The sequence below is a fragment of the Bufo bufo genome, chromosome 5 (assembly GCF_905171765.1).
Source record: "Bufo bufo chromosome 5, aBufBuf1.1, whole genome shotgun sequence".
Taxonomy (NCBI): domain Eukaryota; kingdom Metazoa; phylum Chordata; class Amphibia; order Anura; family Bufonidae; genus Bufo; species Bufo bufo.
The window spans coordinates 157,569,220-157,594,154 of NC_053393.1; the positions used below are offsets into that span (position 1 = coordinate 157,569,220).

Sequence of the window (24,935 nt, forward strand, 5' to 3'; positions counted from 1 at the left end):
CCTGCCTAAAACAGGCGTAGAAAATGGTGAATGAGTCAGGCCTGCCGACCCGCCCACGCCACGCCCACAATTTTAGTCCTGGCGGGGTGAAGTCGCAGATAGCGCAACTAACCATTGCGTTGCCATCTGCGCCTGATAGACACCTAATTTAGGCGTATTTCAGTATAGTAAATGACCCTCATATTTTTTTTTTTTTTTCCGTTTTACTACTTTTGCACAATGAAAGCCTTGTTTTTTTTTAAAAACTAAATGTGTTTGTATCACCGCATCCCAAGACCCATAACTTTTTTAATTTTCATTCTACAGACCTTAGCGAAGGCTTTATTTTTGTGTGACTACTTGTACTGTATCATTTTTGGGTACATAACACTTTTTGTTACACCATTCACTGTACAAGATAAATTATATGATAAATGCAGGTCGTTACTGATGTGGTGATGCCAAATATGTCATCCGGATTTTATTTTTGAAATTTTTCCAATTGAAAACCTTTTTATTCAGTGAAACAATGTTAATTTTTTAACTTGGCGATTTTATTTAATGAAACATTATTTAACTTTTTTAATGTAATCATTTACTCGTCCCACCCAGGGACTTTGACAGGCGATCTTTTGATCACTTCTATAATATACTGTACTGCTTATGCAGCACAGTGTATTATACTGTCAGCCTAATACAGCCTCCATTAGGTCCCCAGCAGTGGCGTAGGGATCGCCATAGCAACCATAGCAGTGGCTATGGGGCCCTACGCCACTGGGGGCCCGTCCGGACCGCATTCCGTTTTTTTTTTTTATTAACACAGACAGGCAGCCAGTGTAGTGGGCGGGGCTTGGGCAGTCCGCGGCTCGGGCCTGGCTGGGGGGAAGCCAGAGAAGGAGTAGTCAGGTCAGGACTGGAGCAGGCGGGCCCGGGACGCACTGCCGCACGAACAGAAGATGAGGTAGGCGGTGGAGAGGGGGCCGGAACGGGGGCGTACCTGTGGGCTGGCCACTCTGTGAGCGGAGCTGCAGAGTATAACATGTACATGTAAGTTAAAAAACAATATACAAATCCACATAAGGGACAGACCACAGAGATCAGCATGTATTATCACTACACTATGGTGTCCTTAGAGTTCCCTTTATAGTCAGAATACTTACTACTATGAGAGCCTGGTATCCATGTTTTATGCCCAAATTAACAGTCAACGATACCTATAATATTGTTCATGAAGCAGATCTGCATTAGTGGGACTGTGGATTCCCATACGCTGGTAACATGGAAGTCATCCTAACAATCAGATTTGCAAAATGAGAGAATGTCATATACTGCACTAATGTACACTCCCTCTGTATATATTCCACTGACAGAATACAGTAGCTGTATCACTTCATCTTTGTACCCTGCTCTGATGGTTCCTACAAAGAGTGAAATGTTATAATGCGATGCATATCTGCTCATTTCCATGTCTGTTCTGCCACCTTGAGGCAGATAAATCACATATCTGGTGTACGCAGCCTAGGTTCTATCAATACCATGCAGGCACAGGACCTTTATCGAATACATACTGCTTTAAGTGAAGCCAGTATTTTACCGACGACTTCCAGGTCACAAAGCAGATGCTGAAAATGCCTCACCGTTACAATCAGATTCCACTTCTTATATTACCACTAATGTTATATTAGGGTTTTATTGGTTATGCAATCACCTAATGTCATTTTTAAAGCGGATCTAAAGATTGTGCTTATATTGTGATTTCCATATGTATCATAAATGATAAACCAGTGATGTAAGGCTGTATTCACATTAGCCTTTGAATGTGGCCATCACATTAAATCTTTCAGCTGAATCTGCCAATTTCCATGCGTTAGGCCAACCATCTAATGTGTATGCAGCCTCTTGACTTTCCCCTAATGACTGATGTTGGGAGAAATAAGTATCGGGAACATTGGATTTCAACTGTCCAATCGTTTTGTTCTCCCCTCTCCTCATTTGCTACTTATGCATTCTTGGCCAAGCTAACAATGCATATGTATGGGAGGATAGGGAGAGATAACTGTTGGCTGAATGATCCTTCAGCCGACATTAGAACTCAACAGAGTTACATCACACATATACAGTATAGTACAGTGATGCCCAACCTACGGCCCTCGGGCCAAATGAAGCCGTGTCATGCGGCCCGCGCAGTGACCGAACTCTATCAGCGCAGGGAGTGCTGCGAACGGCACAGGCAGCAAAGCGATGTTGCCTGTGCCTGCAATCTCCCCGCCCAGCGCCGCCTCCTAGCTAATTTATTCACTGCACTTGCCTCTGTGAAATTGAATAGAAGTGCTGTAATCTCGCACAGGCGCACTGGCAGAGGCATCGAAGTGCACATGCACCGTCTTCCTGGCCTCTGCCAGTGCGCCTGTGCGAGATTACAGCACTTCTCTTCAATTTCACAGAGGCAAGTGCAGTGAATAAATTAGCTAGGAAGCGGGGCTGGGTGGGGGGGATATCTGTGGAGGACACTGAAGGGGGGGATCTGTGGAGGACACTGAAGGGGGGGATCTGTGGAGGACACTGAAGGGGGGGATCTGTGGAGGACACTGAAGGGGGGGATCTGTGGACGACACTGAAGGGGGGGATCTGTGGACGACACTGAAGGGGGGATCTGTGGACGACACTGAAGGGGGGATCTGTGGACGACACTGAAGGAGGGGATCTGTGGACGACACTGAAGGGGGGATCTGTGGACGACACTGAAGGGGGGATCTGTGGACGACACTGAAGGGGGGATCTGTGGACGACACTGAAGGGCGGATCTGTGGACGACACTGAAGGGGGATCTGTGGACGACACTTGGGGTTGGAGGTCCTGGAGGGGTGTTTGGGTGGGAGCTCTGGAAGGGGTGGGAGGTCCAATAGGTATGTGGGGGTGGGAGATCTGGGAGAGGGGGCCCATAATTTTTTTTGCTATGGGGCCCAGTCATTTCTAGCTACGCCCTGACTCCCCAGGCTGCCATGCAAAGACATCGGCACCCACACAATTGCATTTGCTGGATGATGATGGTAGACAGAGAGAGCACCCTCCCGCTAAACCGCTCATATGCAACGGTCGCTATTGACAGCTGCATCTAAGGGTTTAAATGGCTCGGATTGGTGTTTATGCTGATCTGGGCCATTAGAGCAGGAGTCTGGCTCTCATGTGAGAGCTGACCCCAACTCTCCCATGCTTCTAAGACCTGTTCAGTGCATAGACTAGACCAACTTAAAAAGGCGACTGCCTAAAGCTTGTTAGTGACCGTGACAAAAAGGCGAATTGGCAGTCACTAACAGGTTAACTTTTATTGACAAATACATCAAGTTTCTGCAGATATTTCCAGTGTTGACTCTTCTTTTTTAAGACTTCTGCAATTCATGCTGGCATGTTGGATATCATACCATTCTTTATTCATGGCAGTGTTCTTATAGAAGTGAGCCCACTCCCTTGGATGAGAAACAACCCTACACATGAATGGTCTCAGGATGGCATGACACAGGACTCATGGGAGCGCTTACTTGTACTTCCCTAGACCATTAGTTTTTTAGATGTCCCAAACAGTCTGAAGGGGGCTTCATCAGAGAAAATAACATTTACCCAGTCCTTTGCTGTCCAATTCCTGTACTTTCTGCAGAATGTTAGTCTATCCTTGTTGTTTTTCTTGGGGAGAACTGGCCACTTTGCTGCCCTTCTTGATACCAGGCCATCCTTAAAAAGCCTTAGCCTCACTGTGCGTGTAGATGAACTCACACCTGCCTGCTGCCATTCCTGAGCAAGCTTTTCATTCAAGGTAGTGGGTTCACTAACAATTGTGCCTAAGAGCATTGCCATTAATAAAAAATTGGGTCAAAACATCTTCCAAGAGCAACTTCTCCCAACGATCTAGGAGCAATTCGGCAATGAACAATGATTTTTCCAGTATAATGGAGCACCATGTCACAAGGCAAGGGTTATAACGAAGTGACTCAATGAACAAAACATTGAAACTTTGGGTCCATGGCCAGGAAACTCCACAGATCTTAATCCCATTGAGAACTTGTAGCCAATCATCAAAAAGCGGGTGGACAAACAAAAACACAGAAATTGTGATAACCTCCAAGCGCTCATTTGGCAAGAATGGGTTGCCATTAGTCAGGATTTGGCTCAGAAGCTGATAACTTAACATACCAGGTGAATTGCAGAAATCTCAAAGAGGAAGAGTCATCACTGGAATTATTGAGTCTTTGCATAAATTGATGAATTTGTCAAAATTTGTCAAAAGTTTATAATTATACTTCAGCGTACAATAAAAACGTCTGACTAAAAGATCTAAAAAACAATGAAGCAGCAAGCTTTATGAAAACCAAAATCTGTGTCAAGTGTCAAAGCTTTAGGCCACGACTGTATATACAGAGCAACCCTGGATAAAAATCCAACACTTCTCTCTTCTGATGATTCAGTTGTGCTTTTGCACTTTCATTTCCACCATTGCTGGATCAGTGATGCTGCAAAATATGTCAATGTTTCATTGTGTTATTCATTATTGTTCAAACACCAGTTATATTAGGTGTCTATAGGGTAGACAGTCATCAACTACACATAGTGTTGCAGTGTGACATATTTTCACAGCAGAGTCACCTATATCTTCCTAGTCTTATCTTGTCTGTTGTAGTAACTACTTCCATTCCCAATGTAATACCAGTTCTGGAACATCTATTCTTATGGCTCTATGTTGTGCCATTCCTTTGCTATTTCTACTAGAAATTATGAATGAATTGCCAGCAGCTTGCAGTAAAGGTACAGATGGGTGTTACCAGTTGGGGGTGTGTCCCTGTACAGATGGACACCAGCATCACTGACCGGACAGAGTCAGAAACACCCACTACTCGTAACACCCAGCAGTACCTTTACTGCAGACTGCTGGCAATTTATTTTGCTACAATAGAAAAGATGGTTCAGAATTATCATTACATGGGGAATGCAAGTAGCTACTAAAATAGAGATGTCAGGAGAGGTGACAGCTCCTCTTTAAATATTGGGTGTGGACAGTATAGGGACATTGTAAAATGTGAACTTTATTGATACTGGTGTGAGCATTTTGAGTGACCTATTGACTTTTGTGATCCAGATGCTGGTAAATGTCTGGGTCATGTCATCAGTAAATGGACTAATTAGGTACAGAGGGTTGGTTAGATGCGCAAGCACTTGTCTACTCATTTTAAAATAAAAGACTCCCCTCATATGTGACAATCAAAGAACAAGTATGCTCTCTAATTGATGGGGGAAGGGGATTGATAACATTAACAGAGGCCCATGTTAACCCTTCTCCGCCACGGGGGGACATATACAGTTAGACAGGAAGAGAGAAGGATCTGTTTTTCTCCTCTCCTCCTGCAGCTTGTCAGCACACACCCCACTGACCCCTCTCTCCTCTTTCACACTGGCTGAGATCACAGCCATCTAAAGAGGGGAGGACTGCTTTAACTTGGAATATCTCAGGCTCTGTAGCAGCTAGAAATGCGACCTGGTCTTGTTTTAAAGCTGACAACCTAAGCTTTAAAACCAGACATGATGCTAGCTGCCCTGCATCAGTATAGATGATGCAACTTTTAGAAATCAGGTCAAGTGTGAGAGCTACAGGTATGTGCAGCTCTCACTAAGACCCACTTCTAATGGCGGTTACTTGGGAGTTACTGTGACAATATGATTTTGAACTTGTTTTAAAGCTTAGCTTGGCAGCTTTAAAACAAGCCCTGGCTGATATGTCTGTCTGCTACACAGCCTGAGATCCAGCCACCAGTAGCAGGAACGTATAAAATATGCCTGTGGCTAATGAAATGCCACCCTACAAGGACATATGAGATACGACCTTGGCAGGGAAATGTTAAAAACAAAGGAAAAGTTGTGCTATTCTTTCTATAAGATCGTGTAGAATGTCAGAATTAAACCTTTTTAATCTGACATTTGATGATCCCAAAAAAGTTTTATAGGGTTTTTTAGTGCATTAGAATTTGATGGCAGTGGGTTCACAGGGTCTTAAAAATCTAAAAGAATGGATGCCCACTCCCGCTTCTATCAATGCTCTGCACTTTAGTCCCTTTAATCCAGCAAATGTTTTAAGAACATTATTGCAAAACACATGGGGGCAGATTTATCATGACTCTGACAGCTCACTCCACTTTCACATATGGCTAAAGTCAGTTTTGGCCAAGTCAGATTTATGATCGGCCCTTTAAGACTGTAATAAATGTGGTTTGACGGTAGCAGTTTATCCGTCAGTAAGCAGCTTTACAAAAGTCGCACATCTTTACGAAAAAGTCGCACGTTTTTATGAAAAAGTCGCATGTTCTATTAAAAAGTCTCATAAGATAAGCATGGTCCTCACTAGAGTGAAATTGCGACTTTTTTGCGACTTTTTAAATAATCCCAATAGTAAATCTGTCTAGAGATTCATTTACATAAGAAAACACACCCACTTTCAGAAAACTGGCGAGCATAGTGCAGAGCAGAAAAAAGTCGCAAATTTGTGCGCAGTTTTAGCGTTTGGGACTTTTTTGGGGACTTTTTCACTCCATTATTCTGACCTGAGCTAATGATAAATCTGGCCCATGGTGTTTCCTGAATCCTGTCCAGACCACAGTGAAAGCATGATTATTTCTTTCTTTATTTACTTTTAAACAATTCTAGGCAAAATCTTGGTGAGAACATCCTTTACCAATGGGTGGAAAAGATAAGAGAATTTCTTGAAGAGAAATCTAAAACATCAGTTCCAGGTTTGTAACAATGTTCTTGACTGAGGATCTTCCCCCTGTCCGTTCTGCATTAGGACCCCCTCAGCCGACAATGGAACAAATCAGCAGGAAATAAACTGCTACATTCTCTATAAGATTTCTACAGGAACATGCAGGGGATCCTGCAGACTGGCAGACAGCAGGAACAAGTTTATTTGATATAATCCAGTAGATGTTTCTGCATGAGACAAAACACAAATGTTCACCATGTCCTTGCAGGCCCGAGTTCAAAAGCCACAACCGAAGAAACGGAGACTGCTGATGATATTGCCTCTAGCTCTGAATTACGTCTAGATGACTTGTTAACGTGTTCCGTTATTGATGGATCCTTTGACACTTTAGAAGGTAATTATTACCGGTATATTGTTGACAACAGGAAAATAACAGTCTAGGGCCGATAGGTCATGTGCACATTGTAACTGCAGTATTTGATATTCAAGAATTTTTTTTTGCTAACCTAATCCATGGTAAAAAAAAAAAAAAAAATGGCAGAAGAATCAGCTGTTGTTGGATTCTTTGCCTAACATTTCTGAATATCACAAAGCTGGAGTCCTGGAAAACTCATTACTGTTTACTTTTATTTTGTCTAATTGTTTTTTTTTAGGACTTGGTAAGGAAGTTCCATCAATTTTCCATGGAGAACCGATTAGTGAGCGGAGGAGTACATTTCAGGCACACTTGGCTCCTGTGCACAGTCCAGGCCAAGTAAGTACGATCAGTGAGCACTGTGTGGATGGTTCAGAACGCCGCAGTCCTGATGATTATTCACATAGTCAGCGGGCAGCTGCAGTTGCTGCAGATCATCTCTATGTTATGGGAACAGCAATGTAGAAAATGAATGTAAAGTTAGAACGTTCCACACTGTGCTATTAAAATTATAGAAAAACAGACTGATATAAAATAAAAAATGTGGGGGGTTGAGTCCGCACAACCCGTATGTAGGTGCACATCACTATGGCGAAATACATATACAAATGGAAAATGCAAATGTGATCGCACACTACATCCAGCACTCTGCCCTGCCTCCATGCTGGATGAGACATTGGTGTACATTTTGGCCAAAGCGTAATAAGCCACTCACCGCGTCAAGGTCGTCTCATTTGAGTGGTCCCTAACACTAGTTCCTACCTGTTTATGGGCCATGACAGCCACATAAAGTCCAGGGAATGCAGGTCAGCATGCAAGCCAAGCACACTCTGCTTTTAACCCCGTCCGGTGCCATTACAGCTTTCATCGGATCCAGGGATGCAAGTACCAACATGCATGCTGAGCCCACCATATACTTCTCCTGGAGCCAAATGGCTACTGGTAGGTTCTATATAATCACTCAGTTTTATACTGACTTTAAAACCAGCCTCCAGGACAGATTGACTGGTCAGGTGTGCATGACTCAAAGGAGATCGCCACGGAGGCATGGCAGAGTGCTGGATGTAGTGTGCGATCACATTTGCATTTTCCGTTGATATAAAATAAAGCCCATACATCAGCAGCATGCCCTTTTTTTACTTTCACATGATCTTAAAAAGGAACTGTCACCTCTCCTGACATCTCAGTTTTAGTAACTACTTGCATTCCCCATGTAATAACAACTCTGGAGCATCTATTCTTATGACTGTATGTTGTGTCATTTCTGTATTATTCCTGCTAGAAGCTTACAAATAAATTGCCAGCAGTCTGCAGTAAAGGTACTGCTAGGTGTTATCGGTAGTGGGTGTGTCTGACTCTGTCCAGTCAGTGCTGCTGGTGTCTGTCTGTGCAGGTACACACACCCAACTAGTAACACCCATCTGGACCTTTACTGCAAGCTGGTGGCAATTCATTCATAACTTCTTGTACAAATAATAAAGGAATGGCACAACATAGAGCCTTAAATATGGATGCTCCAGAATTGGTATTACATGGGGAATGCAAGTACTTACTAAAACAGACATGACAGGAGAGGCGACGGGTCCTCTTTAAGAAAAAACTAGATTTTCATTAAAAAAAGGGATATTTTTGATGCAGTCTTGTCTCTAATTGAAGTGCTCGATATGAACATGTTATAGTACCGATTTATGATGTCTTTTTTTCGACTTCTGCCGTGTTTAACTATTGCTTTGTGTTGCAATTCCGGATGCTGTGTAATTTTTGCTTTATTCTCTTTAGAATTTGTATTTTCGACAATTGTATAAAACCCAATAAACGCTTTAATTAGAAAAAAAAGGGGATATTTTCATCTGTATAGAGTTCCACAAACATGTTCCTATTCGTTTTTTTAAATCCTGCAGAGATTTCAAGAAACCATATAAAACACACATCTCTCCAATATTGATCTATGAGAAACTTCTTTGAGGAATTTGTAGCGGCACATCAGCACTCGATGATGCATGCTGCACTTTTATTTTTACAGCATCCAACTTTACATGCATCTATTCATAAACATGTTAATGTGAACTGAACCATGTATTATAATTATAGGGTCAGGTAAATGGCAGAGGAAGCTATATTTATCCTTCAGTGCTGCAATGTGCTCACAGCCAGTAGGGATCCCCAGAGTCAGACCGCCGCATAATCAGTACAAATAAATCCATATGGGTCAGTGGAGTCTAGTGTTTACTCCCTGCCTCAATCCCAGAAGATTCAGTGTTGTGCCACTGGCATAATATTCAATACAGCTGAATGGAGGAGAAACCTCCATATATTTTGCATCAACTAGTGTAATAGTCTGATACAAATGAGCTGTGATCTACATGTTTATGATTGATCCGTGGTCGTTCTGGGCAGTGTAATAGTACCCTTAGACTAGGATATTACACACAGATAAAAATGTATGTGAATTAGCCCTTGAAGAGAACCTGTCGCTATCAAAAGCAGTACAATCTGCAGGCAGCATGTTATAGAGCTATGGGTTGTCCAGCTTTTCCAAAGTGATGGCCAGACTTGATTTCCCATTTGATAATCTGTAGTAACGAAAGATAGATACAGTTGCAAGAAAAATTATGTGAACCCTTTGGAATTATATTGATTTATGCACAAATTGGTCATAAAATATGATCTGATCTTCATCTAAGTCACAACAATAGACAATCACAGTCTGCTTAAACTAATAACACACAAAGAATTAAATGTTAACATGTTTTTATTGAACACACCATGTAAACATTCACAGTGCAGGTGGAAAAAGTATGTGAACCCCTAGACTAATGACATGTCCAAGAGCTTATCCTAGTGAGGTGTCAGCCAAATGGAGTCCAATTAATGAGATGAGATTGGAGGTGTTGGTTACAGCTGCCCTGCCCTATAAAAAACACACACCAGTTCTGGGTTTGCTTTTCACAAGAGGCATTGCCTGATGTGAATGATGCCTCGCACAAAAGAGCTCTCAGAAGACCTACGATTAAGAATTGTTGACTTGCATAAAGCTGGAAAGGGTTATAAAAGTATCTCCAAAAGCCTTGCTGTTCATCAGTCCACGGTAAGACAAATTGTCTATAAATGGAGAAAGTTCAGCACTGCTGCTACTCTCCCTAGGAGTGGCCGTCCGTTAAAGATGACTGCAAAAGGACAGCGCAGACTGCTCAATGAGGTGAAGTAGAATCCTAGAGTGTCAGCTAAAGACTTACAAAAGTCTCTGGCATATGCTAACATGGCTGTTAGCGAATCTACGATACGTAAAACACTAAACAAAAATGGATTTCATGGGAGGATACCACAGAGGAAGCCACTGCTGTCCAAAAAAAAAATTGCTGCATGTTTACAGTTTGCACAAGAGCACCTGGATGTTCCACAGCAGTACTGGCAAAATATTCTGTGGACAGATGAAACCAAAGTTGAGTTTTTTGGAAGAAACACACAACACTATGTGTGGAGAAAAAGAGGCACAGCATACCAACATCAAAACCTCATCCCAACTGTGAAGTATGGTGGTGGGGGCATCATGGTTTGGGGCTGTTTTGCTGCGTCAGGGCCTGGACAGATTGCTATCATCGAAGAAAAAATTAATTCCCAAGTTTATCAAGACATTTTGCAGGAGAACTTAAGGCCATCTGTCCACCAGCTGAAGCTCAACAGAAGATGGGTGTTGCAACAGGACAACGACCCAAAGCATAGAAGTAAATCAACAACAGAATTGCTTAAACTGAAGAAAATACGCCTTCTGGAGTGGCCCAGTCAGAGTCCTGACCTCAACCTGATTGAGATGCTGTGGCATGACCTCAAGAAAGCAATTCACACCAGACATCCCAAGAATATTGCTGAACTGAGGAATGGTCAAGAATTACTCCTGATCGTTGTGCATGTCTGATCTACAACTACAGATAACATTTGGTTGAAGTTATTGCTGCCAAAGGAGGTTCAACCAGTTATTAAATCCAAGGGTTCACATACTTTTTCCATCTGCACTGTGAATGTTTACATGGTGTGTTCAATAAAAACATGGTAACATTTAATTCTTTGTGTGTTATTAGTTTAAGCAGACTGTGATTGTCTATTGTTGTGACTTAGATAAAGATCAGATCACATTTTATGACCAATTTGTGCAGAAATCCATATAATTCCAAAGGGTTCACATACTTTTTCTTGCAACTGTAGATAGAAAGATAGATGTATATCTCTCTCTATCAGGCTTTAGATTTTTAACAGTATTGGAATATTTCAGGTGAAAGAAGTGCTGAGCGTATTGTATGAGAATAAGAAAATCGCTAGTGCAACTCATAACATTTATGCATACAGGTAGGTTGTCATACATTTAAGCTGGTACGGTATATTGGTGCCATTAAAATGCACGACCAGTCGTGAACTTAAAAATGATATGTTTGGCTAAATGAACACTGTTCTTGTGCACTTAGGGCTTGTTCACACGATCGTATGTGTTCCGTTCCGTGCATTGGGCACCGCAATTTGCGGTCCCCAATGCACGGAGAACGTTCGTGCAGGCTCCGGGACGGATCCAGACCCATTCGCATCCTTCCGTTCCGCAAAAAGATAAAGCAAGTTCTATCTTTTTGCAGAATGAAAGTACGGAACGTAACTCCATGGAAGCACTCCGTAGTGATTCCGTAGCGTTCCGTTCCTTGCTTCCAGTCCGCACCGTTCCGCATCTCTGGATTTGCGGACCCATTGAAGTGAATGGTTCCGCATCCGTGATGCGGAATTCACACGGAACGGTCTCCGTGTATTGCGGATCCGCATATGCGGTCCGCAATAGGGAAACGGAACACATACATTCGTGTGAACAAGCCCTTAGTCTAACATTAACCAGGAAAAAATCCTGGCATACACATTAATGTTTCTGTAGGTCTCTATTCACCAGAGAGAGGCTAAATGTGGGTCCTTTTGGCTTCTGTCCGGCTAGGGTGGTTTCAACCATATACGAAAGTCCAGCAGACTATAGTTTTCTAATAAAGGGTATACTATACCATAAAAGGTATACTATGTGGTTTGTGTGTAGGGCTGAAACGATTACTCGATTAAATCGAGTAACTCAACACAAAAAATCCTCAATACAAATTTTTTTGCCTCGAGGATTCGTTTGTGTCATGTGATCACAGAGCGTGAGTGAAGCGCTTGTTATTACTCACCGCTCCGTGGCACCTGCCGGCCCGCATCGCGCTGCACTGGATCCTGACACATCGTCAGGACATAGTGCATGTAAGTGTGCACTATGACCGGACTCTGTGTGACATCAGGTCCCAGTGCAGCTCGTGAAGAAGATGGCATGGGGGAAACGCTGATGGCACTGGGGGGGGCAGCTGATGGCACTAGGGGGGAGGCTGATGGCACTGGGGGGGGGGGGGCAGCTGATGGCATTAGGGGGCTGATAAGTTTTTATAAAGGAAAACGTTATTTTAATTATTATTATTTTTTTTTGTACTAAAATAATCTATAGCTGCAGCCCTATGTGTGTGTGTGTGTGTGTGTGTGTATGTGTGTGTGTATGTATATATATGTATATATATATATATATATATATATATATACACTGCTCAAAAAAATAAAGGGAACACAAAAATTACACATCCTAGATCTGAATTAATTAAATATTCTTCTGAAATACTTTGTTCTTTACATAGTTGAATGTGCTGACAACAAAATCACACAAAAATAAAAAAATGGAAATCAAATTTTTCAATCCATGGAGGTCTGGATTTGGAGTCACACTCAAAATTAAAGTGGAAAAACACACTACAGGCTGATCCAACTTTGATGTAATGTCCTTAAAACAAGTCAAAATGAGGCTCAGTAGTGTGTGTGGCCTCCACGTGCCTGTATGACCTCCCTACAACGCCTGTGCATGCTCCTGATGAGGTGGCGGACGGTCTCCTGAGGGATCTCCTCCCAGACCTGGACTAAAGCATCTGCCAACTCCTGGACAGTCTGTGGTGCAACGTGACGTTGGTGGATAGAGTGAGACATGATGTCCCAGATGTGCTCAATTGGATTCAGGTCTGGGGAACGGGCGGGCCAGTCCATAGCATCAATGCCTTTGTCTTGCAGGAACTGCTGACACACTCCAGCCACATGAGGTCTAGCATCGTGTTGCATTAGGAGGAACCCGCACCAGCATATGGTCTCACAAGGGGTCTGAGGATCTCATCTCGGTACCTAATGGCAGTCAGGCTACCTCTGGCGAGCACATGGAGGGCTGTGCGGCCCTCCAAAGAAATGCCACCCCACACCATTACTAACCCAATGCCAAACCGGTCATGCTGGAGGATGTTGCAGGCAGCAGAACGTTCTCCACGGCGTCTCCAGACTCTGTCACGTCTGTCACATGTGCTCAGTGTGAACCTGCTTTCATCTGTGAAGAGCACAGGGCGCCAGTGACGAATTTGCCAATCTTGGTGTTCTCTGGCAAATGCCAAACGTCCTGCACGGTGTTGGGCTGTAAGCACAACCCCCACCTGTGGACGTCGGGCCCTCATATCACCCTCATGGAGTCTGTTTCTGACCGTTTGAGCAGACACATGCACATTTGTGGCCTGCTGGAGGTCATTTTGCAGGGCTCTGGCAGTGCTCCTCCTGTTCCTCCTTGCACAAAGGCGGAGGTAGCGGTCCTGCTGCTGGGTTGTTGCCCTCCTACGGCCTCTTCCACGTCTCCTGATGTACTGGCCTGTCTCCTGGTAGCGCCTCCATGCTCTGGACACTACGCTGACAGACAGAGCAAACCTTCTTGCCACAGCTCGCATTGATGTGCCATCCTGGATAAGCTGCACTACCTGAGCCACTTGAGTCCGTCTCATGCTACCACTAGAGTGAAATCACCGCCAGCATTCAAAAGTGACCAAAACATCAGCCAGGAAGCATAGGAACTGAGAAGTGGTCTGTGGTCACCACCTGCAGAACCACTCCTTTATTGGGGGTGTCTTGCTAATTGCCTATAATTTCCACCTGTTGTCTATCCCATTTGCACAACAGCATATGAAATTGATTGTCACTCAGTGTTGCTTCCTAAGTGGACAGTTTGATTTCACAGAAGTGTGATTGACTTGGAGTTACATTGTGTTGTTTAAGTGTTCCCTTTATTTTTTTGAGCAGTGTTTATATATATATATATATATATATACAGGGAGTGCAGAATTATTAGGCAAGTTGTATTTTTGAGGATTAATTTTATTATTGAACAACAACCATGTTCTCAATGAACCCAAAAAACTCATTAATATCAAAGCTGAATATTTTTGGAAGTAGTTTTTAGTTTGTTTTTAGTTTTAGCTATTTTAGGGGGATATCTGTGTGTGCAGGTGACTATTACTGTGCATAATTATTAGGCAACTTAACAAAAAACAAATATATACCCATTTCAATTATTTATTTTTACCAGTGAAACCAATATAACATCTCAACATTCACAAATATACATTTCTGACATTCAAAAACAAAACAAAAACAAATCAGTGACCAATATAGCCACCTTTCTTTGCAAGGACACTCAAAAGCCTGCCATCCATGGATTCTGTCAGTGTTTTGATCTGTTCACCATCAACATTGCGTGCAGCAGCAACCACAGCCTCCCAGACACTGTTCAGAGAGGTGTACTGTTTTCCCTCCTTGTAAATCTCACATTTGATGATGGACCACAGGTTCTCAATGGGGTTCAGATCAGGTGAACAAGGAGGCCATGTCATTAGATTTTCTTCTTTTATACCCTTTCTTGCCAGCCACGCTGTGGAGTACTTGGACGCGTGTGATGGAGCATTGTCCTGCATGAAAATCATGTTTTTCTTGAAGGATGCAGACTTCTTCCTGTACCACTGCTTGAAGAAGGTGTCTTCCAGAAACTGGCAGTAGGACTGGGAGTTGAGCTTGACTCCATCCTCAACCCGAAAAGGCCCCACAAGCTCATCTTTGATGATACCAGCCCAAACCAGTACTCCACCTCCACCTTGCTGGCGTCTGAGTCGGACTGGAGCTCTCTGCCCTTTACCAATCCAGCCACGGGCCTATCCATCTGGTCCATCAAGACTCACTCTCATTTCATCAGTCCATAAAACCTTAGAAAAATCAGTCTTGAGATATTTCTTGGCCCAGTCTTGACGTTTCAGCTTGTGTGTCTTGTTCAGTGGTGGTCGTCTTTCAGCCTTTCTTACCTTGGCCATGTCTCTGAGTATTGCACACCTTGTGCTTTTGGGCACTCCAGTGATGTTGCAGCTCTGAAATATGGCCAAACTGGTGGCAAGTGGCATCTTGGCAGCTGCACGCTTGACTTTTCTCAGTTCATGGGCAGTTATTTTGCGCCTTGGTTTTTCCACACGCTTCTTGCGACCCTGTTGACTATTTTGAATGAAACGCTTGATTGTTCGATGATCACGCTTCAGAAGCTTTGCAATTTTAAGAGTGCTGCATCCCTCTGCAAGATATCTCACTATTTTTGACTTTTCTGAGCCTGTCAAGTCCTTCTTTTGACCCATTTTGCCAAAGGAAAGGAAGTTGCCTGATAATTATGCACACCTAATATAGGGTGTCGATGTCATTAGACCACACCCCTTCTCATTACAGAGATGCACATCACCTAATATGCTTAATTGGTAGTAGGCTTTCGAGCCTATACAGCTTGGAGTAAGACAACATGCATAAAGAGGATGATGTGGTCAAAATACTCATTTGCCTAATAATTCTGCACGCAGTGTATATATATATACATAATCTTAGTTTCAATGCTTACAGGGGGTTATCCAGAGGCTGTGCTATGCAGCTCTCATACAAATGAACGGGAGGTACAGAAAGTGTAGCACAGTGAGCTACAGTTTTTCTGTAACTTGCGAGATCCACTTGTGGGAACCCATTTTAGAGAGATGGATGTGGGTTCCAAAGGTGGGACCCACATATATTGTACATTTACAACATATCCTGGGGATACGCCAGAAATGTTTTTAATGGGAATACCTAGGGGTGGGCGGTATAGGCGATATAGGCGATATGCGATATAAATTTGGGCCACGATATGGATTTTCGCCATATCGCGGACCGCGATATGATCGCGCTCTCTGCGCGCACCATTTTCTCCTGAGCCGGCCGGCACAGTGGAGGGAGAAGGAGGGAGTCCCTCCCTCCCCACTGTGCGCGGCTGCCGCTGACCACCAATGAGGACAGAGTAGGAGGAGGAGGGGAGGGACTGTGGCCACTGCGCCACCAATGAATGTGCCGGCCATATCCCACAGGGTCCCCCTCCTCCCCCCCCCATCATTGGTGGCAGTGGGCAGTTCCGATCGGAGTCCCAGCAGTGTAATGCTGGGGCTCCGATCGGTTACCATGGCAGCCAGGAGTCACGCTACTGAAGTCCTGGCTACGATGGTATGTTAGTGAGCAGCATTTTACTCACGTGCGCTGTGGCCGCCGGGCGCTCCTTCTGTCTGTGCGGCGGATTGCTAATTCTTATAGCATTAGCAATGCGCCGCACAGACCTATGAGAAGAAGGAGCGACCGGCGGCCACGGCGCACGTGAGTAAAATGCTGCTCACTAACACACATTTTTTTTATTTGTTTCTGTGCAATTTAGCAGTTTTATTGCCTATGTGTTTTTGGTGCATTTTTTTTTTGCGGTAAAAACACTGGCTCCAAGTGTTAACTGAAAGTCTATGGGGGGTCATTTATTAGAAAATATATAGGCCACTTTTTGGCATATTTAAGGTGCAAATGTTGTTGCGAAAGTGTTTTGCGGCAAAATATGCGCCTTTTTCCCTGTGTACACCGCTTACTTCTTTTTTTCGCCATTTCCGTGAAAAGGTGGTGCAGGTGGGGAAGGGGGTGGGCTGGTAGGCCCGTCTGAGTCATTCTTTTCTACACCTGTTTTTGGTGCAGACAGTTACTTAAAACTATGCCAGCAAGGGAGCTGGCATAGCTTTAAGCAAGTTGCACGGCTGCCAGTAAAGTGCCTAAGTTATGTAGAGGCCGGCGCGTCAAGTGGCAGCGGACATGTACTGAGACCAGCGTCTAAATCGCCAGTCATGGTAAATGTCCCCCTATGTGTTTATTCCCGTATTCTTGTTTTTCCACTGACTGTGGGTCAGTGATAAAACCACAAAGGCTTTCACTACTTTGGTGTGTGTTGCTGACCAAACATGCCATAGAAGTCAAAGGGTCCATGAAAGCCACTAAGGTCCCCTTCACATGTGTCTGGTGATCTAATTCAGTTCCCCTCTCATGTGAAGTAGAAAAAGCCGGTGAGGAACTGAAACTAGAACTGATCCCATAGTTTACAATGGGATCATTCATATTCATCCGGAACATAAGTTGCCGGATGCCAAATAGCAGCAGACATGCTCAGTTTTTCTGTCTAGCACTATCAGTGGATAGACACCGGATCAGTGCACTACAGATAAATCAGTTGTGTCCGGCTCCCGGCGTGAGATAGCTGGCCGAACACAACTGATATACAGTATGTGAAGCGAGTCACGTCTGAACACTGACCACTGGTAAAAGATTCTCTCGAAATCCCCTTTTTAGGCAGGCAGTACATGTGGAATATGGATGCTACATCAAAAACCAGGGCACCAGCCGACCAAAAAGAGACCCTTCACGGACATCTTCATGTATAAAACACTGACATCAAATGGACACTGATGTGTGACTATTACCTTCTAACACAATCCAGAAAAGGGCTAGACAACACAGATTTTTCCCTGAAAAATAGGATTATAAAAACATTAAGACTTAATGTGCAGTAGATTGTCTGTCGTTTGTTACACAGTTCACTCCCTTCCAACAGGATATATACTAAGAAGACAAATACGTTTATACAAGACTGTGAGGATGACGGGGAAACAGCAGCCGGTAAAAGACTTCTTCATCTTATGCAGGTAATTGGACTGGAATGTGTCACCCATGATAATACATTGCAAAAAAAAATTTGTACAAATCTGTGTAGTCCACTATGTGTTTTTTTAATGTATGCCTCTGCATGAAATAATATTGTGTACTACTCTGTTCTATGAAAATTAAAAAAAGAAAAAAATGGTATGGCAGTCCAGCTGGTGAATGGGAGTTGGGATGACCAAATGTGAACACACCTTTGTTTATAACACTATGGTACGAAATGTATATGCACTGGAATAGATGAGTCTTTACATGCCGTCACATCTTTGCTACACTTATCCATTGTGCTGTTTTCCAGATCCTGGATGCCAGAGATGTAATGGTAGTTGTGTCACGATGGTATGGAGGTATCCTTCTTGGACCAGATCGCTTTAAACATATCAATAACTGTGCACGAAACATACTGGTGGAGCATCACTACACAAACTCTGCTGTAGGTGTTAAGTTTAGGATGAGTTTCTTGGGGGGGAAAACTGATTTCTAAATCTTAAATGAGTTTCTGGTGCTAAAGAATTTATTTAGGTCCTAAATGTTAATAGGTTTAGAAATCTACTTTATTACTCCCGATCATTGTTCTAGTTCGGAGCTAAAGTGTACTTCTGCGTAATATTGTGTCAGCTAAAGGAAACAAAAATGTTAATTTTGAGAATGGCCTTTTGCTTTGATTAAGCTTTCAGTTTTGTGATCATTATGATTCAGAATAATATATTATGTAGATTAGTGCTCATCTGTGAAGAACATTTGGTCGAATGGAGTTTCCCTGAAACCCTTTTACCCATGTAGAATGGGGGAAGGGTTTCATCTAGCAATAATTAGCATTTTTTTTGTTTTGTTTTTATTATTGCTTAAATGGGGTGTCTGGTTTAAAAAAACTCATATTTTCTATTTAGTAAATTCTGAGTTAACACAGGGGAACCCCTGTTCTGGAACCTCATTTCTAGAGCTCAGAGCAGCTACAAAGAATGTCTCTTTTTGTGGAGGACTTGTCCTGTCCTGCATTACACAGACATCCCATTAATTTGAATGAGCACGTTGTAATGCTGAATTTCCCCTGTGGTGGTGCTGTAAGGAAACTAAACACTTACCTTCCCCAAAGATAAAAACTGAGTTTTGAGGGACTAGAGCAGGGGTACACTTTATGAATTGCTTATTGTTAAGGAACCCTTCGAACAAGTAGGAGTTGTCCAAAGTGAAGAACCGATTTAAAGTGGTCTTTAAGCTCACATGAATTGTGTGTGTATTTTGCATGACTTTTATAGGGGTTGTGCCAAGTTTTGAAGTTATCCCCTATCCACGGGAAAGGGAATAACTGATTGGTGGGGGTCCAACTGCTGGGACCCCATGATCCTAGGAATGGTAAGGCTACTTTCACACTCGCGTTTGGTGCGGATCCGTCATTGATCTGCACAGACGGATCCGTTCACATAATACAACCGTCTGCATCCGTTCAGAACGGATCCGTTTGTATTATCTTTAATATAGCCAAGACGGATCCGTTTTGAAAACCATTCAAAGTCAATGGAGGACAGATCCGTTTTAAATTGTGCCAGATTGTGTCATAGAAAACAGATCCGTCCCCATTGACATACATTGTATGTCAGAACGTTTAGCTCAGTTTCGTCAGACGGACACCAAAGCGGAATGGAGACGGAACTGAGGCAAACTGAGCGGATCCTTATCCATTTAGAATGCATTAGGGCAAAACTGATCCGTTTTGGACCGCTTGTGAAAACCCTGAAACGGATCTCACAAACGGAAAGCCAGTGTGAAAGTAGCCTAATCCTGTTTTTGGCAGTCCCATAGAGATGACTAGTGATGAGCGAAGCGAGCTTCAGATGTTACATCCAAAGTCGCTTCATTTATAACTTCGGATTAATACTGTACGGAGATCCGTCTCAATACAGTATTAGAATGTATGGGCTCCGATGAGCCGAAGCTAGTTATTTGCGAAATCGCGTGTGACTTTGATGAATAACTTTGGTAATGGAAAACCACTTTAAAACTTGAAACTGAACTTGGCTTTGGTTACAAGGTAACAGTACCAGATGTAATATCCTGAAGCCCCCTTCGCTCATCTCTAGAGATGACAGCAGTGGCGGTGTGCATGTTTAACCTTCCGCTCCATCAGGATGGGAAATGGGATCAACATTCTTAGGATCGATGGTGGTCTTGTTGGTCAGACCCTCACCAATCCGTGGATAAGGGAAGGGGATAACTTCAAAACTTGGATGAACCACTTTAATGGATGACTATACATAGGTTTTTTTTTTTATGAAGAACAAAATTGATGAAGAACAAAATTGATGCTGCATTAATTTTTAACAAATGAAACAAATCATAAAGATTCATTACCATAAATGACATGTGACTGCATTATTGCATTTTATTTTTTGTATGTTTTACAATAAAAACATACTTATTGAGTGATTGCCATTTTGGAAAGATTACTATAGAATAGATAAAAGCTTGCTAAATTAAAAGACTTCTTTGATGTACAATTCTCTTGAACATGTAACAAAGTTGTAGGGTAACTATTGTTTCTATAGCTAATGTTAATTCACACTGTCCGTTTTATCATTTTAGGAAGATTCTGGAAGGCATGCTGAAAAGAACAAACATACTAAAGAAAATAAGAAGTGAATAGAACATTAATCTATCTGTCACGGGGTTCCGAAGGTGCACTCTGTCCCCCATCGCCCGCAGACCTGTTGCTTAGCTTTGGGAATGAGGTTCTGTGTTTGACCTCATTCCCAGGGCGGCTTTACTAGCTGGGTGGCTCCCTGCTCCTAAGTCTGCCTTGAGCGCCGAGCTGATCACTCGGTGCTCGACTGGTTGGTCTGTCGGTCATGTGACGCTGGCCACGTCACATGACCCTCACTCCCCACTATAAATACAGGCAGCCTGCTGGCTACAGGTTGCCTGTTAATTTTCTAGGTTAATCTGTTGGACTGCTGAATACTTACCTGATCCTGTTCCTTGACCATCCTTTTGCCTGATCCTCCTGTACTGCGCATCCGTCCTGGTATTGTGACCTCGGCTCCCACCTGACTACTCTCTTAGGACTCCTCTTGTACTTCTCTGCTCTCCTGGTATTTGACCCCGGCTTCTCCTGACCATTCTTTGCTTAATCCTTTGTACTTTGTAGCTTTCCTGGTATTGACTCGGTCCGTTCACGTCCTGTTGTTTGTCTGTCTGTCATCCCTGCACTTATTCCAAGTTAGGGATTGCCGTCCAGTTGTCCCCTGTCATTAGGACTCGCGAGGCAAGTAGGCAGGGCCAGGGGTAAGGGTGGAGCACAGTGGTCACTTCCCTCCCCCCCTGTGTGTGTGTGTGTACGTGACCGTTACACTATCCTAAGAAATAATTGCTCAAATTTTCAACATTTTGATTCAAACTTGATAAAGGTGTCTTCCTTTTCTTTGCTTAACCTATGACATTGAAAATAGTCATTAACACAAAACCTGTCAGGAGAGTTCTGCTGCCCCATCTGAGAGCAGGCTATGATAGCTCTGAGACATGTAGCTTTATATGACTGGAGTAGGATTTCTTAGTAAAAAGAGGACTTCTAGGATAGACAAGACTTATAGGAGAGACAGCGAGAGTCCTGATTACTCTGCCCACACAAGATGACTGACATGTACAAGTGTGTGAAGAGCAGGGTGTCAATCACTGTGTGTGGGAGGGGTAATCAGGACTCATTGTCTCTTCAAGGAGTCCTGTCAGTTTTTACTCAGACATCCTTCCACGGATCATATAAACCTATATATCACAACGCTCAGTCTCTATCGTACCCAGAACTCAGGGCAGCAGAAATCACTTTACATGTCTGCTTTAAAGAAAATTGAAGTTAAAGGAAATGTTCATCCAAAATTATAAAAGTTGGTTCTGGGTGTAGTTGGATGACTGTTACTATATAATTATTTTTGCCCACTATCTTGTATTCTCCATTTTGAGATTTCCCTTGCCAATTGACCTTAAACATTACGAACCAGTTAGTTAAAGGAGTTGTCTGCTTTTTTATATTGAAAACCTATCCACAGGGTAGAGTATAACTAACTGATCGGTGGGCAGGGGCGTAGCTATAGAGGGTGAAGAGGTAGCAGTCGCTACCGGGCCCAGGAGCCTGATGGGGCCCAAAGACCCTTGTGCCATATAAGAGGACACTGGTATTATAGAAAGTACATGCTGGTCAAGTTACACCTCTGGCTGAAGGGAAGGGTTTAGGTCAAGAATTTGGATTGAGGGGGGGGTGCTGTTTCAATTTTTGCCTCAGGTGGCACGAAGGCTATGTGTTTCCCTGTCCCTTGCCACAAAGTAGGGGGCCCAAGCTGAACTCTTGCACCAGGGCCAATGAGCCTTTAGCTACGCCCCTGTCGGTGGGGGTCCAACCGGGAATGGATCAGATTGGCAGGGGGCCGACTGCCGACACCTCAGCTGATTAGCTGTTTGAAGAGAATGCAGTACTAGCACAGTGTTCTCTTCTCTGCTGTTGTAATTACACATGCTTGCCGCTGCAATGTCGATAGTGAGCAGATGTAATTACAGCTACGCCATCCCATTCACTTCCATTGGACTGCTCATTTCTATTCAAGTGAATAAGAAGAAGCCATTTCAATGAAGCGAAGGGGAGGGCGGAGTTGTATTACACTGCTCACCTCTGCAATGTTGACAGCGAGCAGGTAAACAGTGAAGAGAAGGCAGCGCTCGTATGAGTGCTGCGTTCTTTTCAAACAACTAATTGTCGGGGGTGCTGGCAGTTGTTCCCCCCCCCCCCCACCTATCTGATATTGATGACCTATCCTGAGGAAGCTGGATCGATTGAGGATTTTATTTTAAATTTATTTTATTTTTACATTTGCAGTTTTTCTCATTCCTCTATTCAGTTCTGTAGCAGAGACTTCTCAGGGATGGATGGGGTGCTCAGAAATTATTATTATATTGCATATTATAATTAGCAATAAAAAAAAAATTGGGTTCATATTGTTGCTTCACAAGGCTGATTTGGCTTGCACAATTGTGCTATCAAGTTGATGGTTGTTATAGACTTCACAAATAAACTATGAGTGAAATAACAAATATATTGCTAAACCTTACCATAAAACAGAAAATGACGCACAAGGGAGTTGCTACTTTACAAATATTTGGCTGGATATAATAAAAAGAAAAGAGATATCTTCAGTAACATGCTTTTATTTGTACTTATAAAGGTTTTCATGCTAGAAACCCTGTTTTAAAGAGAAGAGGGGGGGGGGGGGTCATTTACTATTAGATATATGCCAGTTTTTATTTGCGCCGCAATCTGTGACTTTTCCCCGCTCACGCCATGGTCTAAAAAAAAAGGGCCGGAGAAGGGGGCAGGCCATCAGGCCTATCTCATTTATCATTTTCGACGCCTGTTTTAGGCCTAGAAAATGTTATAAATCTACACCAGCAAGGCAGCTGGCATAGATTTAGACTGGCGGTTGATGCGTCAAAGTCATGCGCCTCTACATAACTTCGGCAGATCCACCGCCAGCGCAGGGGTTATTAAGACCAGTGCCTAAAACACCGGTCTTAATAAACGTGCCCCAAGAGGTTTTTCCTAGTGATCATACATTTATCACCTATCTGGTAGGCTTATAGGAAAACCGATCATTGCCTGCAGTGTTACATTAAATGTGTTTATTGTGGATGTATGAAAGAGCAGTTTCATTATATATATATATTGTGGTAACACTTTCTAGATTGTATTTATTGGCAAAATTAAAAAATAAATGATTTTTATTATACATGTTTTTCATCTTCATGCATTTGTTATATTAATGTATAATCAATGTCATATTTCAATATTAATTTTAACTTTTCAACTATAGATTTTTATTTTTCCTCTTTTATGGTGAATAGTAATCTACCAAAGGATATAGATGCAAATAAATGTTTTTTTGTTTTACATATGTTAGTGTAACTTTTGTAACTCAAGGTAACCATTAAGTTTCAATCTGTAATCTTTAGTCCTTCATTCATTATCAGTGCCCCACTGCACTCCATCTTAGACTTTTCTCATGTGGGTCACTGTAACATCCAGTATGCTGTGTGTGAGGTCTATGTGTCCAGGATGCTGCTGCCTTCACTAGCCATTTAGCTGTCATCACAGATTCATTCCTGTACTGATTTACCCAGTTAAAGGGAACCTGTCATTAACTTTATGCTGCCCATACTAACGGCAGAATAAAGTAGAGACGGGTGAGTTGATTTCAGCGGTCTGTCATTTATAAGTTACAAGTAAGTGGTTGCCGAGAACCAACATCACAATCGTTCCAGACTACACCTGGAAAAGAGTCCCGGCCACCTGAGAAGAGTCCTGGTTATTCATGAATTCCTGCTCTCCCTGCCCACCTGGTGATGACTGACATCTTCTACCTAGTTTTCTCCCTTTCTCTCTAGGAGAGAACTGCCAATCATCAGCAGATGGACGGGGAGAGCAGGAGATTATGAATAACCAGGACTCTTGGGTAGATTTGACTCTTCTCAAGGCCTGGGCTGCAATTATTATGATGCTGGTTCTCGGCAACCACTTACCTTTAACTGATGTGTAACACACCGCTGAAATCAGCATTTCTGTCACTACTTTATGCTGCCCTCATTACGGTGAGCATAAAGTTGGTGACAGGATCCCTTTAATGTAACCCCATGCATGATCTCCTTTCCCCTATACGCACACAGACACTGATTCTGCCTGTGTGTGAGATCTTTTCATACTGCTCAGAGATATACTTTATTTCGCATTTAGGAAGAAATGATCAGTTAAAAAAATCAGTGCAGAGGTGTCCATAGCCTTTAAAGCGGAAATTGCAGACAGAAGCATTTATTAACTGTCGTAGTGGATAGCTGACA

General features: G+C 42.9%; 1 protein-coding gene across 1 annotated transcript in view; it reads left to right on the forward strand.

Annotated features, from left to right (window-relative positions):
* Nucleotides 1-22,124, forward strand: part of IMPACT (impact RWD domain protein) — a 38,788-nt gene extending 16,664 nt beyond the window's left edge. Inside the window, exons 5-12 of the mRNA XM_040433073.1 lie at nt 6,667-6,752; nt 6,990-7,115; nt 7,375-7,475; nt 11,407-11,480; nt 17,956-18,046; nt 18,361-18,495; nt 20,646-20,715; nt 21,411-22,124. Of these exons, the coding sequence (XP_040289007.1) occupies nt 6,667-6,752; nt 6,990-7,115; nt 7,375-7,475; nt 11,407-11,480; nt 17,956-18,046; nt 18,361-18,495; nt 20,646-20,702 (670 nt within the window). The 3' untranslated portion in view covers nt 20,703-20,715; nt 21,411-22,124. The remainder of the gene's footprint in view (nt 1-6,666; nt 6,753-6,989; nt 7,116-7,374; nt 7,476-11,406; nt 11,481-17,955; nt 18,047-18,360; nt 18,496-20,645; nt 20,716-21,410) is intronic.
* Nucleotides 22,125-24,935: the final 2,811 nt, after the last annotated feature.